General features: G+C 40.7%; 1 protein-coding gene across 2 annotated transcripts in view; it reads right to left on the bottom strand.

Annotated features, from left to right (window-relative positions):
• Positions 1-1705: 1705 nt before the first annotated feature.
• The window catches only part of FLRT2 (fibronectin leucine rich transmembrane protein 2), a 116782-nt gene continuing 102068 nt past the window's right edge, over positions 1706-16419 (bottom strand). For both annotated transcript variants that reach the window (XM_004389646.2, XM_004389647.2), the window contains exon 2: positions 1706-4713. In XM_004389646.2, the coding sequence (XP_004389703.1) occupies positions 2363-4345 (1983 nt within the window). In that variant the 5' untranslated portion in view covers positions 4346-4713 and the 3' untranslated portion in view covers positions 1706-2362. The remainder of the gene's footprint in view (positions 4714-16419) is intronic.

Below are 16419 nucleotides of genomic sequence, written 5' to 3'. Positions count from 1 at the left end.
AAAACTCCAAAGTCAAAGTACCATCATTTGAACTCATAGTTTTATCTACGCAGCCAAGGGGAAGAGGACTTGGAAAGAATTGCCAAGCTAAGTACACAAGAGCTTATGGCATTGTCCTGAATTTAGATCACTTCCTGCTACACTGATCACCCGCCCAGACTGTCTCATCCTTTCACTCTGTGGACCTAAATAAGCAACAGCCAAACCGTCCAAGAGACTGAAACAGAAACAGGAGTCATTTTAGAATTAATTCAAATTAATTGATAGCAAATTTCAGCCCCAATGACTGCGCAGTTTCAATTCTTGTGTCTACAACAATATAGCTTCATTATATTTTCTACCTATTTTGAGACGACAAGGGGGTTAACACATATAAGTTGGGGAGCATTATTAAAGAAAATAAAGCTCTTACTATAAAGAAAAACTTGCATAGCATTTTATACCTAAACTTTTACAAAGAAGACACGTCACAGTTTTATTTAGTTAAAAAAAAAAAAAAAAGATAGAAAGCAAGAAGTTTGTGACATCTCCTTTGTGGATTCTTAAAATAATGGTCAGAGGAAAAGGTAATAAGCAGTACAGAAAGCAATGCCTAAATCTGATTAAAAAAATTTTTTTGCAAGGATGCATCTTTTAGATAATGTATGTGATCTATAGCCCTTCTACATCTAAGGGAGGAAAAGGAGTAAATTATACATGCCTTCTCAACAAGGACATTGCTTCAGAAATATCTAGAATTAAGCACAAAATGAGCATTCTTCTCTTCTTATACCCTCTGCTCTATGCCTGGCTCTGCCAAGATTAGGGAAACCAGCCGTCGTATCTGGCTTGTTCGTTTTTCATTTGTTGCCCTGTTAATATAAGATTGATTATCCCTCCACAATTCCCAAAGAGGGACATTCAAGACTGAAAAAGAATAAATGAAATTTCAAAAGTGGAACTGGATCAAAGTCAGTCCAAGGTGGAAAACCAGGTATTGCTTTAAAAAAAAAAAAAAAAAAAAAATTGGCCAGCTTTGATGTGTCCTTATAGAAGCATTAGTAATGAAAACTAGTATGCATTTTAAAATGTGTAAGTGCATATGGATATCTTGTGTAACCAAGACTGGCATTCTTAATTTTCTTGGAAATATTTGGGGGGGAGGGGGGACAAATATAGCATAAACAACTAATTATGGAAAAAGAAAAAGCGCTCGATGATTGGAAGACAACAATTTGCCAAGGGAAAATGTATTAATTCGAGCTATTTCAACATGATACCAACAAAAATCAGCTGATCTAGTATAACAGTACCATTCAGTTGTTCTTGTCTAAATGATATCAATGATGTTTAAATAACCAGTTGTTTTAGTAAATTCCAAACACTGATCACTTGTTAAATCTATATATCATGTTGACATAGCCTTGGTGAATCTACCCAAATAATTCTCATTATCAAAAATAATTCCATTCAATATAATTCTTCCCATTATTTTATTAGCCTCTTCTAAAAAAAGTATTCTAGAATATATCTCTGTTGAATTTGATTCAACCTGACACATGATTTGAATGGTAACACTTTTAAAGGGAGTTTTCTTGCTAGAACATCCTACCTGTCCCTGCAGACAACTGAAATCAGACTCAGGTCCCTAACTCTGTTATCACATAGGGCCAGGAAGCATGAAGAGTGATTTTTAAGTTCCCAGTCACAAAGCCAACCTGCAGGGTTTAAAGTCTTTTTAAAATCTCATCTCATTTTCTTGAATCTGCCAGGTTGGGTTAACTTCTTTCACGGAACTGGCTTCCTCGTGATGCTTTCTTTATTTCTTGCACTGGGTCAAATAAGGGTAATAACCACCTTTCTTATATTCTGGAATTTATTACTTCTCTTCCAGACCAAGAAGTATAGAAATAGCATGACAATATCTGGGCCATTTCTTGTTTTATGCATGTTACTTATCCTGCCCTGATGAGTCCATTTTAATTGGCCCTTTCATCTGTCCACTGGCTCTAGGAAAGGAATTTATTCTGACAGCTTCGACAGCAAAGTAGTTAATGTGCATCGTAAGGAAGAATCACTCGTTCTTTTGCCTTGGCGTTGGGTTCTCATTGTACAACCCTGTACAGTACTTCAGCAAGTATTTTTTTTTTTTTTAAGATTTAAAAAGCAAAGAGTTACAAAACTGTAATTAACTTGAAATAGAAAAGATAGCACTTTTTTTAAATCCCATTATATAGTACACCATATAAATTACAGAGTATTCAAATGCACAAATGCATCTGTGTAACATTTATCAAATGTAATTTGCGTGTCTTTCTGTGCACACACGTGTGTGTTCTCAAGAGTTTTTCTGTCCGCCTTGGGAACGCTGAACCTCTGCCTGTCACGTGTGGCAGTGTTCCAGATCTGGCACACTGCTGTTGCAGTATCGCATGTTGTTGGGGATATGGCAGTCTGTGTAATTAATGCCCCCGTTTGGGGTGTAAATGGGCTGCAGTCTGAAATCTCCTTTAAGGAGCTGATCGTTATTTAAGGAGACGATCTGAAAACTGGTTTCTGTCATCTCTAGGATGGAGTTGTCTTTCTTGGTGCCTGCCTCGCAATAGTCATCTTTCCGCCGGCCCCGGTTGTATTTCCACTTCTGGGAGGTGTAGCGCCCCTTTTTGTGCATGTGCCAGCAAAAGATGCTGAGCAAGACCACAAGCACAAATATGACGGCGCCCCCAATCAAGCCCGCCAGCAGAAAAGGGGAGCCCATGCTGTGGGAAGTTGCTTGCTCATGGCTGGAAGCAGTGTTGCTGCCATTGTTCAAATAGGAGGCGTGGGTGGTGGCCTCAGAACAAATGGTATCTTCTGCAGCTCGGTAGTTAAAAGCATCCAGTGGCACTAAGCAAATCCGATAGGTGGATTTGGGCTCTAAATTAACCAGACTCAGATGTTGCTTCTCACCACTGACTATGCGTTCCTGAACAATGCCTCCTACTAAACTGTGGCCCATTTTCACCCAAGTGAGTTTGTATGCCATCACAGTAAAGAGAGAGAGCCAGCTGACTTGAATGGAAGTATCATTCACAAAATGGATGGAGAGCTGGATCCGTTCAGAAATTGGTGGGGTCACTCTCTCTCTGCCATCCCAGTCAGGTATTGTGGGAAGTTTTGATGTGGTAGGAGTCAGAGGTGTATCGGTTTTGCTAGGTGTTGCAACAGAGAGTGTGGGAAGCTGAGTGGTTGGAGACACTGTACTTGGGGCTGGGGTGAAGAGAGGCAGTCCAGGGGTAGTGGTGGGACATGACAAAAGATTCATATTCAACTCCCTGACAGCCATCCCCCGGACTTGCTCAGGACCTTGGCACATAAAACCCCGAACATTGAGAGATGAAGGGATGTATTTGAGCCATTCCGTGACCCACTTAATACTGCAGTCACAAAACCAAGGGTTATTCCGAGCAGTGAGCTGCTTCAGGTTAGAGAGGTTATCAAAAACCCCTTGAGTCAACATTCGCAGTTGGTTGTTGGATATATCCAGCCATTCCAGCTTGCGGAGATTTGAGAAGGCTGTCAGTGGGATGTGGTTTATCTGGTTGTCCTGCAAATACAGCCTGATCAGGTGCGTACCTGGGAGATCAGGAGGAGGGCGAGAGAGTGAATTCCGTACGATTGAAAACTCCTTGAGCTTGGTGAGATGGCTGAAGGTGCCCTCGGCAATGCCTTTGTTGGTCAGGAGATTCCCGTCTACAATCAGACGCTCCAAACTTGTGAGGTTCTGAAAGGCCATGTCTGATATGACAGCAATTCGATTTTCATCCACTCTCAGCTCTTGCAAGTCCACAGGAAGGCCAACAGGCACACTGCTCAAATGATTCTTGGACAGAAACAACAACTTCAGACTAACAGCCTCCCGGAAGGCGCCATCTTCCACCCCCACTGTGGATATAGAGTTGTCATCCAGGTGTAGCTCTTCTAGCTTCAAGAGCTGGGCAAGAGCAGCCCGTGAAATGGTCTGAATGTTGTTTTCCTGCAGATGGAGTACTCTGACATTCTTGGGAAGGTTCATGGGGAATTCATCCAGTTGGTTGCCGTAAAGGTAGACGGTGTGCACAGACTGTACGTTGTGCAGTTCTGCAGGAAATCCAGCATTATTAATTTGGTTGTTGTGGAGGTAGAGTACGGTTACGCCCTCCGGGATCCCAAGAGGCACTGAGGTCAAGCTTCGCTCATTACAGTACACAAAGTTCCTGTCACAGCGGCACACGCTAGGGCACGCCAGGGTTTTTGACACCTGTGAGTAGAGTCCCAGGGAAATGAGAAGCCAAGATTTCAGGAAAAAAGCCCCAGGGCTGGGCCACTTTGTGGTCTGTAGGCCCATTTCTGAAGTAAAGAAATAAAATACAATGTGGTGAGGAAAAAATAAAAATAAAAAAATAAACAGAAAAATCAAAATGAATGGACTAGGTTCTGTTTAAGTCCAGAGCTCCAGCTAGAAGAAAAGTCCTGAAGGCGTATGGTAATCCTCCTGCTGTCTCTGGTCTTATCAGCCTGTGTTGCCCTCTTTGCTGTTGCCTTCCATGTGCAAAAAATTTCAGTAGAGAGAATTTTCCACACAGGCAACAAGTGATGCCAAGTTATCAGTGGTCAACAGGAGCTTGAGTGCACAGGCAGAACTCCCTTCTTCTCTTGCAGGTCAGGTCAGTTTTGATCAGCCTATAAACTTCTTGGTTAAGCTCAATCTGCAATCTGCTGTAAGAAAGAAAAGAGAAAAGAGTTGTTAAGTATAATAATGGAAGAAGTGCTGACATGATTATAACATTTTCAAAAACATTGTGAAGGTTTTTGACTAAATGGCTAGCGTCAGGGGTCGGTGGTAAATGGCATTTTAAATAACAGTAATTTACCAGAAAAAGTATTCAAGAAATGAACGATCAAAGTATCTTATCTTCAAAACAAAACCATACAGTCACCTCTGGGCTATCAATGAACATACTGTCAGTACCTAAAATATCTATTTGCATATCCAACGTCCACTGAATCAAATAATGATGATCACTTATAAATCCTATTGGTCACTGTCAGATTTCAAGATGGCGATGGAAACTGAACAACTAATAAAATTTAAGGGGAAAAAATGTGAAAAACTTTATAGCTATACATAAACAAATGCAAAATGGGGCTCCATAAAGTCATTTAAAAGATGCACCCTTTTGATGGGGCACTGATCAAAGGCCATTTTAATGTAATGCATGTAAGCCTGTGTGAAGGCAGAGCACAGATCTCTCTTTTCTTTCTCTCCACCTCTTCCCTCACCTCCTCCTTTTCTTCCTTCAAAATAGCTTACATGTGAGCTACCAAGTAGAGTGACCACACTCCAGCCTATGACACATTTCCACTTCTCCCCTCTTTCGGGAGTTCCAGGTGGGATAAGATACACCACTGTGATTCCTTTAAGAGTTGCCAAGATCATGATTGAGAATAAATTCTTTTGCAACAACACTACCTTCCTCCATCTGTGAGAGTTTTTCTTCTTTTATGGAAGGACTTTTCAGTATATTATGAAATGACAGAAGACACAGTTGGCGAAGTAAAGGCAATCCACAGATTGAAACAATGCCTTCTTGCTCCAGAACTTGTTCCATCTGTTTTTTTATTAGAAAGGTAAAGAAGCTAATTGAAAGGTGCAAGATTGGATTTCCTTACAAAATAAAGCTGGCATGACAGGACACGGCAAGCTGCAAGTCTCTTAATTCTCACCAATACCCAGAAATTGAAATAATTTATATCTAAAGACACAGAGGAACTATTTGAAATTGTTCCCTTAGCTATCTTTAGAAATATAATTAAAAAAAAAAAACTGTGAATAATATTTAAGTGTCAAGGACACTGGAAATTTGTTCTACAATTTAAAAGACTGTAAACCATCTAAAAATACCAACGACTATTAGAAATGGTAGAATTCATTTTTACTGTTTAGAAACCTAAAAAAAATCATCTTTCAGGCAAAGAACAGATGCATGTGACTATTAAGAATAAAATATTATGTAATTTAAAAATAAAAACCTTACAAACATGTGTTTTGCCACTGAACAGGACCCGTCCTTTCCAGAAGAAACCTATGTGCTTAGAAAATAGTTCATAATGCAATCAAAGTTAGTACAGGATAAAGGAGTTAAATGCCACTGGTTTAACGCCATCCTTAGCTCAGTTTTCAAGCCATCTCAATGGTCCTCATTCCTTGCGCTCAAGTGTTGTCCTTGGCCCAGCAGCATCAGCCTGACCCAAGAACGTGTTAGAAACACATTCAGAAGCACTTCTCATTCCATCACTCAACTGCTTTCATTTATTAAATGTAAAATAAATGCAAAGAATGTCAAGTGACTCTTTTGAAAAGATTAAATAAGTGTGTAGGCATACTGGTCTCTTTTATGCCCAGGAGATCATTTTAAATGATACCTTATAGGTGGTGTAGTACAAGGATTAGATATGTCACTTAGCTTCAATGGACCCTTGAAAAGGTTTGTCTGAATAATAAGCACTAACATCTAGTAGGAACTTAAAGAGTTATTTGTAGTTAGAGAAACCTAAAGCACTATTGTTAATACAGTATTTATTTAAGAAAGGTCCCTAGGTGGCGAGAACAGTTAGCACTTGACTACTAACCTAAAAGTTGGTGGTTTAAACCCATGTAGAGGAGACCTGGTGGTGCAGTGGTTAAGAGCTTGGCTGCTAACCAGAAGGTCGGCAGTTGGAATCCACCAACCACTCCTCAGAAATTCTAGGGAGCAGTTCTACTCTGTCTTATATGGTTGCTACGAGTCAGAATCGACTCAATGGCAATGGGTTTGGTTTTTTGGTAGAGGTGCCACAAAAGAAAGGTCTGGTGATCTGCTTCTGTAAAGACTGCAGCCAAGAAAACTCACAGTTCTGCTCTGTAACACCTGGTGTCACCATGAGTGGGAATTAACTAGATGGCAATTTTTTTTTTGAAGGACAAAAAACTGGTACTATTAGTATTTGCTCTTTAGAAGGGATAGGAATGAGGGACTAAAAGAATAAAAACTAACAAGTTTTTGTAAACTAAATAGGAATTTACGAAGTCTGATGGTAGCACAAGGCAGTAAGCAGAATTTCCCAAGGGGGGGAAAATGGCTGCTCAAGGATCTCCAAATTTCTTTTGTTCAAGAGAATAGGTTCTTCATAACTGAGCTTTCAAGTCAAGTTTTTAGGGCCTAAGAAACAATAAATCAATACTTGAAGATGGCTGAATTTACTTAGAAAGTTCACCAGGCAGTCACAGTTTGAGCGTTAACAGAGAACTGAGGAATGGAGCTAAGGACTACTATTATGCATCTGAATTGTAAATTTTTCACTTGCCGATCTGATCTGATCCGTGTCCTCCGCAAGCAGAGAAAAAGCTCCATCAGCCATCCCTTTGCCCCAGGCCTTGCTCTCTTGCAGGCATGTTTTACTCAAGAGTGGTTCTTTTATAATTATGTAAGATAATGTGGTCCTGCAGAAAGACCCTAATGGGATTACATAGGGAGAACTGTCACTGTTTATCCACCTTAACAGGGGAAATGGCCCATCTAGATCACAATGTGTTGATCGGCTCTGACAAGTTCAATTGTGAATGAAGACAAGCTCTCGGAACTTTCTTCGTGTTTCTTGAGAATCCCACAGAATAACAGTGTATAGCAGATTTGTTCTGATCCTCCGATCAACAGCAGCCTACACGTGTCAGCCAATATACTGTATCTTTGTTCAAATTAGTGCAACTGTAACATTACAAACACCTAGGCCTAAATGACTTTTTTTTTTTTTTTTTAATTTAGGTGGGCCGAATTTTCCTCTACGTTCTCAGTTGTGGTTCCTAGGGCAGAAAGTACAGTATAATGGTAGACAGCACAGGTCCTGAGTTCTCATCCCACCTCTGACACTTAGGTAAACTACTTAACCTTCTAACAATTATTATAGTCCATTATCTGAAAAAGGACTATAATAATTGTTCGTACTCACAGCACGATTAAGAGGATTAAATAACATATGTGAAAAGGTTCTAATATGGTGTCTGAACATGTTAAGACTGTAATAAAAATAAACTATTATTCTCTATTATTGCTACTATTAATGATATCCAGAGGTGATCTCGTATCTGTAGAGCAAAATAAAATCACATCTGAAGTGCCCATTTCTACATACGTACTTTCTTCTCTACCAGGATTTCTCAACCTTGGCACTATTGATATTTTGAGCCAGGTAATTCTTTATTGTGGGAGGATATTATATGCGTCCAAAAATGTCTCCAGACATCACCACATATCCCCAGGGGGGCAACACTTCCCCTAGTTAGGAACAACTGACGATTTCACAAGTACTCAGAAGGCTGGCATTACTGTTCAATTTTCTGAAGGTAATTGATGGTAAGTCTCTAATGCACATAACCTAAAAATGTTCTTGCCATGGACACGGAATAAGCATGCGAGTGCAACATTTTTTTCACAGTAATTTATTCAACCCACATTTATTGGGCACTAGAATGAGGACAGGAGTCCTCAGGTGGCACTAACAGTTAAGCGCTTGGCTACTAACTGAAAGGTCAGTAGTTCAAACCTACTCAGAGATGCGCTGGAAAAAAGGCCTGGGGATCTGCTTCCTAAAGGTCATCAAAAATAAAAACTAACAAACCAAAAAAAAAAAACAAGCCCATTGCTGTTGAGTCGATTCCGACTCATAGCAACCCTATAAGACAGAGTAGAACTGCTCCATAGGATTTCCAAGGAGCAACTGGTGAATTCGAACTGTTGACCTTTTTGGTTAGCAGCCAGACTCTTAGCCACTGTGCCACCAGGGCTCCCCAAAAGGTCACAGCCATTGGAAATTCTACTGGGCACAGTACTATTCTGCAACACACAGGGTTACCAGGAGTCAGAATCTCTTCAATGGCAACTGGCTTCTTTTGACTTCATGAAGCTTAAAGTTTAGGAAAGGAAGAGAAACTGAGTTAGAGGGAATTAAGATACTTTGTAATGAGCTCTATCTAACCTTGAGGTCTATAAAGGTTGTTGTGGGAAATAAATCCAGCCCTTGGGGTATAGGAAAAAATGCTGCAGGGTAAATAAAATCTACAGAAAATCTATAGGATAAGAAGATGACAACCAGTGAAGTGATCAAAGAAGTTCTGCATGAACACAGAAGATGAAAAAAATGAAATCAGAGCTGTAATTTGGATCACAAGGAGAGCCGGCTAACCCAGAGGAGAAACAAAACTATCCTCCAACTCTTTGTCTGCCTCTCACTGAGGGTGGTCAGGTTTCTAGAAGATTATAAACCAACCTGTGTTTCAAAATCATTAGCCATTTTCTATTTCCATTTATGAGTCTCTAAATGTCAGGGTAAAAAAACTGTGCTTTACAAGATGAATTTCAAATACTGAGAGCAAGTTTTGTTTTTTCTTTTTATCCCCCCTATTTGTTTGAATACTGCATTGAATATGTTTCCCCTCCAGGAAACTAGAGATTATGAAGAATGGCTTAATGGAAGGTGCTAGGTAAAAACAGAAATTTTCATTCCAAGTAGCAAACACAGTTTCAAAAGCCTGAGTGTAAATCAACACGCAACAAATGCTCTTTGGAGACCAGGAGAACCTGGTCTTGCTAGTCTCTTAAGGACTACAGTAACAGCGGCAGTTATTCCAGACTACTTTACTTAAACTCTTTTCATAGGAACTGAGACTCAACGCATATAAATCATGAAAAAGCTTTCTGCAAAGTGTTTCTCTCCTAGTGCTGCTAAATAACTTTTTTTTTTTTTTTTTAATTAACTCCAGGAGCCTGGATTCCAGAAGCGCTTAATCAACTAAGACTATAAAAATCATAGTACAGAAAATCAGAATTGTCAATAAGCAATGCCGATTGCATCATATAAACGACAGTGGGACAAACCTAATAAAACTGTAATGGCTTCGGCATTGGCTGAATTGTGATAACACAGCACAGAGCATGAAGTGATACCAATGAGAAGGCTAACCTTAAGAGGAATTCTGCTGGAAGCTTCCCAGGGTCACACTGGACTTAGAACTCCTGGAGGAGGGCAATTTGTGCTGAAAATCAGACATGTACAGGTGCAGAATCCATCAATAGAACTGCACTACAAATGCCTTCGTTACAATCTGGAAACACTGAAGCAATTTATAGATCTGGTACACATTTCCACATTCCTGAAGATCGGTTATAAATACTGGTCATACAACAATAGAGAGAATTCTACAGTTAGCTGGCCAAGACGTGGGGATTAGCAAAGGAATTTGGAGAAAAATATAATCGCAGCCATCCCCTAACTTGAAACTACTTTTCCATCCCATTCACTGAACCTCGACCAAGCCCCTTAAAGTTTCTCGATAAAAGGATATTTTTCTTTGTTAAGACAAAGAAAGAGAAAGAGGGGAAGAAGGAGAGCAAAGAAAGGAAACACTATTTAAACACTTGACAATTTCCTGGCTCTAGTCAGTCTACAATTGAAAATAGTAAAATTGGACCCCGAAAAAAGCTGTTCTCCTGGCAAGCACAAAACGCTCTAACACATTTGAAGACTTGTTCTCACGAGGTTTCCACTACAGTTGGTTGAAATAATGAGGATAAGTATACAACAAAGAAGCAACCGATGTTGTTACCAACTGGAACACAGAAACTTTGAGGACACATTCACTGCCACCAGATACTGCTCTCAATCCCCTACAGAGCTCCCACTGCCTTATCCTTGATCCCATTAAAGTCTGAGCACAGTCTGTGACTACAAGACTCGGCCTTACCAACCAACCAACTAGTCATTGTCAAGTTGATTCTGACTCATGGCAACCCCATGGCTTTCAGAGTAAAGTGCTCCATAGAGTTTTCTTGGCTGTTACTTTCTGGAGGTGGCCCCTGAGTGGTGCAAATGGTCTCAGCTTGACTACTAACCTTAAGAGGTTGGAGGCTTGAACCCATGCAGCAGCACCACAGAAGAAAGGCCTGGCAAGCTGCTTCCATAAAGATTACAGAGCTAAGAAAGCCTCCTGGTGTAGTTCTACCCTGTAAAACACGGGGTTGCCAGGAGTTGGAATTGATTAGACGGCAAGGAGTTTTTTGTTTTTTAACTTTCTAGAAGTTGATCGCCAGGCCTTTCTTCCATGGAGCCTCTGGGGTGGGTACAAACTGCCAAAAATTTGGTTAGAAACCCAGTGTTTAACTGTTTGCAACACCCAGGGACTCCGAGGATGTTTAATACCAGAGATGAATAGAAACTAGTGAGGCAGAATTTGAGGGGGAAAAAATGAATTGAGACAATATCAATAGGATTAAGGGGAGAAAAAAAATTATTTTAGTCCATAAAGGATGGATCTCTTATACCTTGTATTTATATACTTTTCAATCCATACCAAAGGGAGGTAGTTCATTCATTTTTTTATACATCTATTTATTTGTTCAAACATAAACTAAACAAAGAGCTATGGCTGATAATCAAAATTCCCCAGCTGCTCCTTGGAAACACGATGGGGCAGTTCTACTCTGTCCTGTAGGGTCGTTATGAGTCAGAATCAACCCAATGGCAACAGGTTTGGTTTTTGGCTATGTTTCAGGCATAGAAAATAACCAAGTTCTTATCTTTGGAAGGGATTTTTTCCCATCATCTGGCCATGTTTCCCAAACCCTGAGGGTCATCAAAATCACTAGAAGGCTGTGAAAAATGAAGGTTTCTGGGTCCCGCCCCTGAAGATTCTGATTTGATAGGTCTGTAAAAAAAACAAAAAACAAACCCACTACTGTCGAGTTGATGCCAACTCATAGTGACCCTATAGGGCAGAGTAGAACGGTCACATAGGGTTTCCAAGGAGTGGCTGGTGGATTTGAACTGCTGACCTTTCGATCAGCAGCCAATCGCTTTAACCACTGTGCCACCAGGTCTGTAAATGAGGCCTAAAACCAAAAAAGATAACCAAATTCATTGCCGTTGAGTCAATTCCAACTCATAGAAACCCTGTAGGACACAGCAGAATTGCCCCATAGGGTTTCCAAGGAGCAGCTGGTGGATTCAAACTGCCGACCTTTTGGTTAGCAGCCGAACTCTTAACCACTGCACCACCAGGGCTTCATGCATAAGTAAAGCATAATTATACCACCTGTCTTAGTTATCTAGTGCTGCTATAACAGCAATACTTCAGGTGGGTGGTTTTAACAAACAAATTTATTTTCTTACAGCTTAGAGGCTAGACGTCCAAGTTCAAGGCACCTTCTCAGTTCTACTCTGTCCTATAAGGTCGCTATGGGTTCTCTGGGGGAAGGCTTTGTCGTTCTGTCGGCTCTGAGGGAAGGCCCTTGTCTCTTTTCAGCCTCTGTTTCCTGGTTCCTTGGCAATCTCATGTGGCATGGCATCTATCTTCCCTCATCTCTGCTTGCTTACTTTCTCTGTCTGCTCTTTTTATATCTCAAAAGAGACAGACTTAAGACACACCCTACATCACAACAGTCTCATTAACATAACAAAGAAAACCTATCCCCAAATGAGATTCTAACAAGAGGTATAGGAGTTAGGATTTACAATACATATTTTAGGGGGATACAATTCAACCCATAACACCAATGAACCCAGTTCTCCTCTCATGACTGCAGCGCTCAGCAGGAGTAGGAGGGAAACCAAGTGGCTTACCAGCTGATGGGCAGAATCAAGGCGCCGAAGCCTGGAAGTATCCAAAGAATCTCATGGCGGCAGACTGTATAGTAGGAAGTCAGGTAACAAAGTCTTCTTGTGTACTTCATATCATTACAGTCCCAAGTCTGCTGCCACCACATTCTATAGCTTGGGAAGGTCCTTATGCAGGGTCAACACTGGGGGAGAGGTGCTGATGGGTGAAACTAATCACCAACTACCCAACACATGGCCATCTTATGTTTGCTAACTGCTTGGGATAAGACATTGTAGGTATCATGAGTTCCTTGAAGTCCAAGCGGGGAAAAAAAAAATGTAAAAAGTGCAACCAGTAAACCACAAAACAGCAATTTTGGAGAAAATCTTTGGAACTGCTCTTCTAAGCACAGGACTGTGTGTGGGCAATCCCATAAAAACATTTGAATTTAGCAAGCTGGAAATGTTTCTTCTTCCACACTCCACCCTATGTTGCGTGCACTCGTTCTGACTGTGTGTGTTCTTTTCATGCTGTCTCCCATCCTGTCATGAATCCAAGTGCACTCTGCCAGCATCTACCCAGAGTAGGTGAGGGAGAAGGGGAAGTCATCCTCTCTCCCCCTCCTTCTGTTTCTTTCTTTTGTGATAGGCAAGCTATGCTGGGCTAGAACAAGAGATTTGAGCTTAATATTTATACAATTCTTAATGACTCAAGAGAAGAAATACACCAACGTCTATAGTCATGGTAAGAAGCCCTGCTGGCACAATGGTTAAGCGTTTGGCTGCTAAGTGAAAGGTTGATGGTTCAAACGCACCCAGTGGCTCCACAGGAGAAAGACTTAGTGATCTGCTCTAGTAAAGATTACAGCCTAGAAAAATCTATGGAGCAGCTCTACTCTGTCACATGGGGTTGCTATCAGTCAAAAATTGACCCGATGGCACCCAACAACATACTCGTGTTATTGGTACTTTGGCGCCTATACATTTCTAACAAATTTAGATTCAGCTCAATATTCAAACACCTGCCAGATCAACAATTATTCTAATTCACTCTCACTCCATGCAATTTGAAATGAATGCTATAAAAATCTTCAATCTGTAGGGTGTGTGGTTTTCACACAAGTCCTCCTATTGAGAACTCTAGATTAAAAAGATACTGACAGTTTAACCTTAATCTGCTTTGTTATGGATTGAATTGTGTGTCCCCAAAATGTGTGTCAACCTGGATAGGACATGATTCCTAGTATTGCGTGACTGTCCACCATCTTGTCATTTGATGTGATTTTCCTATGTGTTGTTAAATTCTACCTCTATGACGTTAATGAGGCAGGATTAGAGGCAGTTATGTTAATGTGGCAGGACTCAATCTACAAGATTTGGTTTTATCTTGAGTCAATCTCTTTTGAGATATAAAAGAGATAGTTGAGCAGAAAAGAAAGGGACCTCCTACCACCAAGAATGAAAAGCCAGGATCGGAGCATGTCCTTTGGAGCTGGGGTCCCTGCACTGAGAAACTCCTAGGCCCAGGGTAAGACTGATGACAAGAACCTTCCTCCAGAGCTGACAGAGAGAGAAAGGCTTCCCCTGGAGCTGGTGCCCTGAATTTGAACTTCTAGCCTCCTAGGCTGTGAGAGAACAAATTTCTCTTTGTTACAGCCATCCACTTGCGGTATTTCTGTTATAGAAGCAACAGATAACTAAGACACTATACTTGTAAGAACAGATTCAGATACTGTATTCTCTATTTAAAACAGTATTGTTCAATCAGAAATGTGTGACTCCTCACTTATGGGTAATAAATATATGTAATGCAGTGATATTCTTTATTTCAATACAGAAATTCATGCATTAGGAATATGAAATACAGAGCTAAGAGGAAAAAAAGTCATTATTATTCCTAATTTACACATGAGAAAACAAGCATGGAGAATTTGTGACTTCTCAAGTTCAAATAGCTAGCAAATCCTGGCAACTCAAGCTTCTTGGGTTAAAGAAAACATGTTCTTTCCACTATATCACACTTCCTTTTTTAGTAGTTTAGAGTTTCCAGTCTATCATTTCAAAAATTATCCTGCCAATATTCAAAGGTCACTTTCCCTCTGTCCTTTCATTGCACCAATCAAGCAAAGGCTCCCACCCAAACACAAGCCTGATCGCCCCTGTGCCTACCCCTGAGTTTGGGATAACCACTGTAGAAAGTCACCCAATAGGGCAGACTAGGTCTGCCATCATTAATAATCACCAACCTAAGTGAGACCTCAAACTCACCTAGCAATCATATTATAAACTCACTGCCGTTGAGTAGAATTCTGACTCATAGCGACCCTATAGAAGAGAGTAGAACTGTCCTACAGGGTTTTCACAGAGCGGCTGGTGGATTCAAACTGTCAACCTCTTGGTTAGCAGCCATAGCTCTTAACCACTGCACCACAGTACTCCAATCATATTATAGTTCTCTGGAAATTCTCTCTCTCTTTCCTCAAAGATGGGGTCAATCTCCTTCACTTCTCAGGCCACCAACCTTCTCCCCTCACTCTCAGGAGACAACCTGCCTTTTATCTGACAACAAAATAAAGTCACCAGAGGGGACCACCCATATTTTCCAGCTGCCAAACATATGAATCCAACTGCATCCACAACCACTCTCTCTTACTTACTTCCTCTGGTAAAAGACCAATTACATCACCTCCTCCTTGGAGCCCTTGCCCTGCAGGTGTCTCCAGACCTTAAACACTCTCTCTTCCCCTTTTCTGTATATATGCAACCTCTCCCTCTCCAAGTGGGTCTGCCTTCAAACATTCTCAAGTATTTTCCATTTAGAAAATAACTTCCTGGACCCCAAACTCCCCTTCCAGCTATTATCACATTTTTATCTTTCCTTTTCATCCCAGTTTCTAGAAAAAAATAGTTTATCTTAACTATTTACATTTCTCACTTCCCACCCAGCTCACTCAGTCACACTCCACCCTGGTTCTGCCTCCATATCCGCCCAAGCAGCTCTCAATGATGTCAACAATCAGCTTCAGGTTGCTAAATCCAAAGGACTTATGTCTGCCTTCCTAGTACTTGATCTCACATCACCATTTAAACTCAATGGACATGCCCTGCTCGAAACAATCTCTTTCCTTGGTTGCTATGACATAATAGTCTACTGGTTTGTTTTTTTTTCTTTTTTTTTCCTATTATTCCTGCTATTTCACAACAGCCTGTTTTGCACGCTACTCCTCCTCAATCTAGCCATTTAGTGTGGGTTCAGCAAACTTGGGTCCAGGCCATTCTTTTTTTCCTTCTACAGTCTCTCCCTAGGTAATGACATCCATGCCCGGAGATTAAATGATCATCTATATGCAGATGAATCATAAACTTAAATACCCATCCTAGACCTTCCTATGGGCTCCTTACCTGAACATCCAAACACACATAAGACTTAATCCCTTTGGTGTTTCAAGAGCACTTCCAATTTTAGCATTCACTGTTTCAGATATTTTTAAGAACATTTCATACATTGACTCATTTAATTCTCATAACAAAGCAATACATTTTATACTGTCATTTTCCCCTAGGGATAGAAGGAATGGAGGCTCCCAGTTAAGTAACTTTCCCAAGGTCAATCAGCTGGTAAGTGATAGAAATGGGATTTAAACCCAGGGAGTGGGCTGAACTCTTGCTTTTAACCCGTGCCCTGCCTTCCTATAAGCTCCATGAAGGCAGAGATGCTATGCTTGGTTCTACACACAATTGTTTCCCCAGACTGCAGGGCAACAGGAGGCAGATATTACAGAAGTGTTAATA

The sequence above is a fragment of the Trichechus manatus genome, unplaced genomic scaffold, assembly GCF_000243295.1.
Source record: "Trichechus manatus latirostris isolate Lorelei unplaced genomic scaffold, TriManLat1.0 scaffold00252, whole genome shotgun sequence".
Classification (NCBI taxonomy): Eukaryota; Metazoa; Chordata; class Mammalia; order Sirenia; family Trichechidae; genus Trichechus; species Trichechus manatus.
Note: the sequence above shows the minus strand (reverse complement) of the source record. Positions and strands in the feature narration are given on the sequence as shown.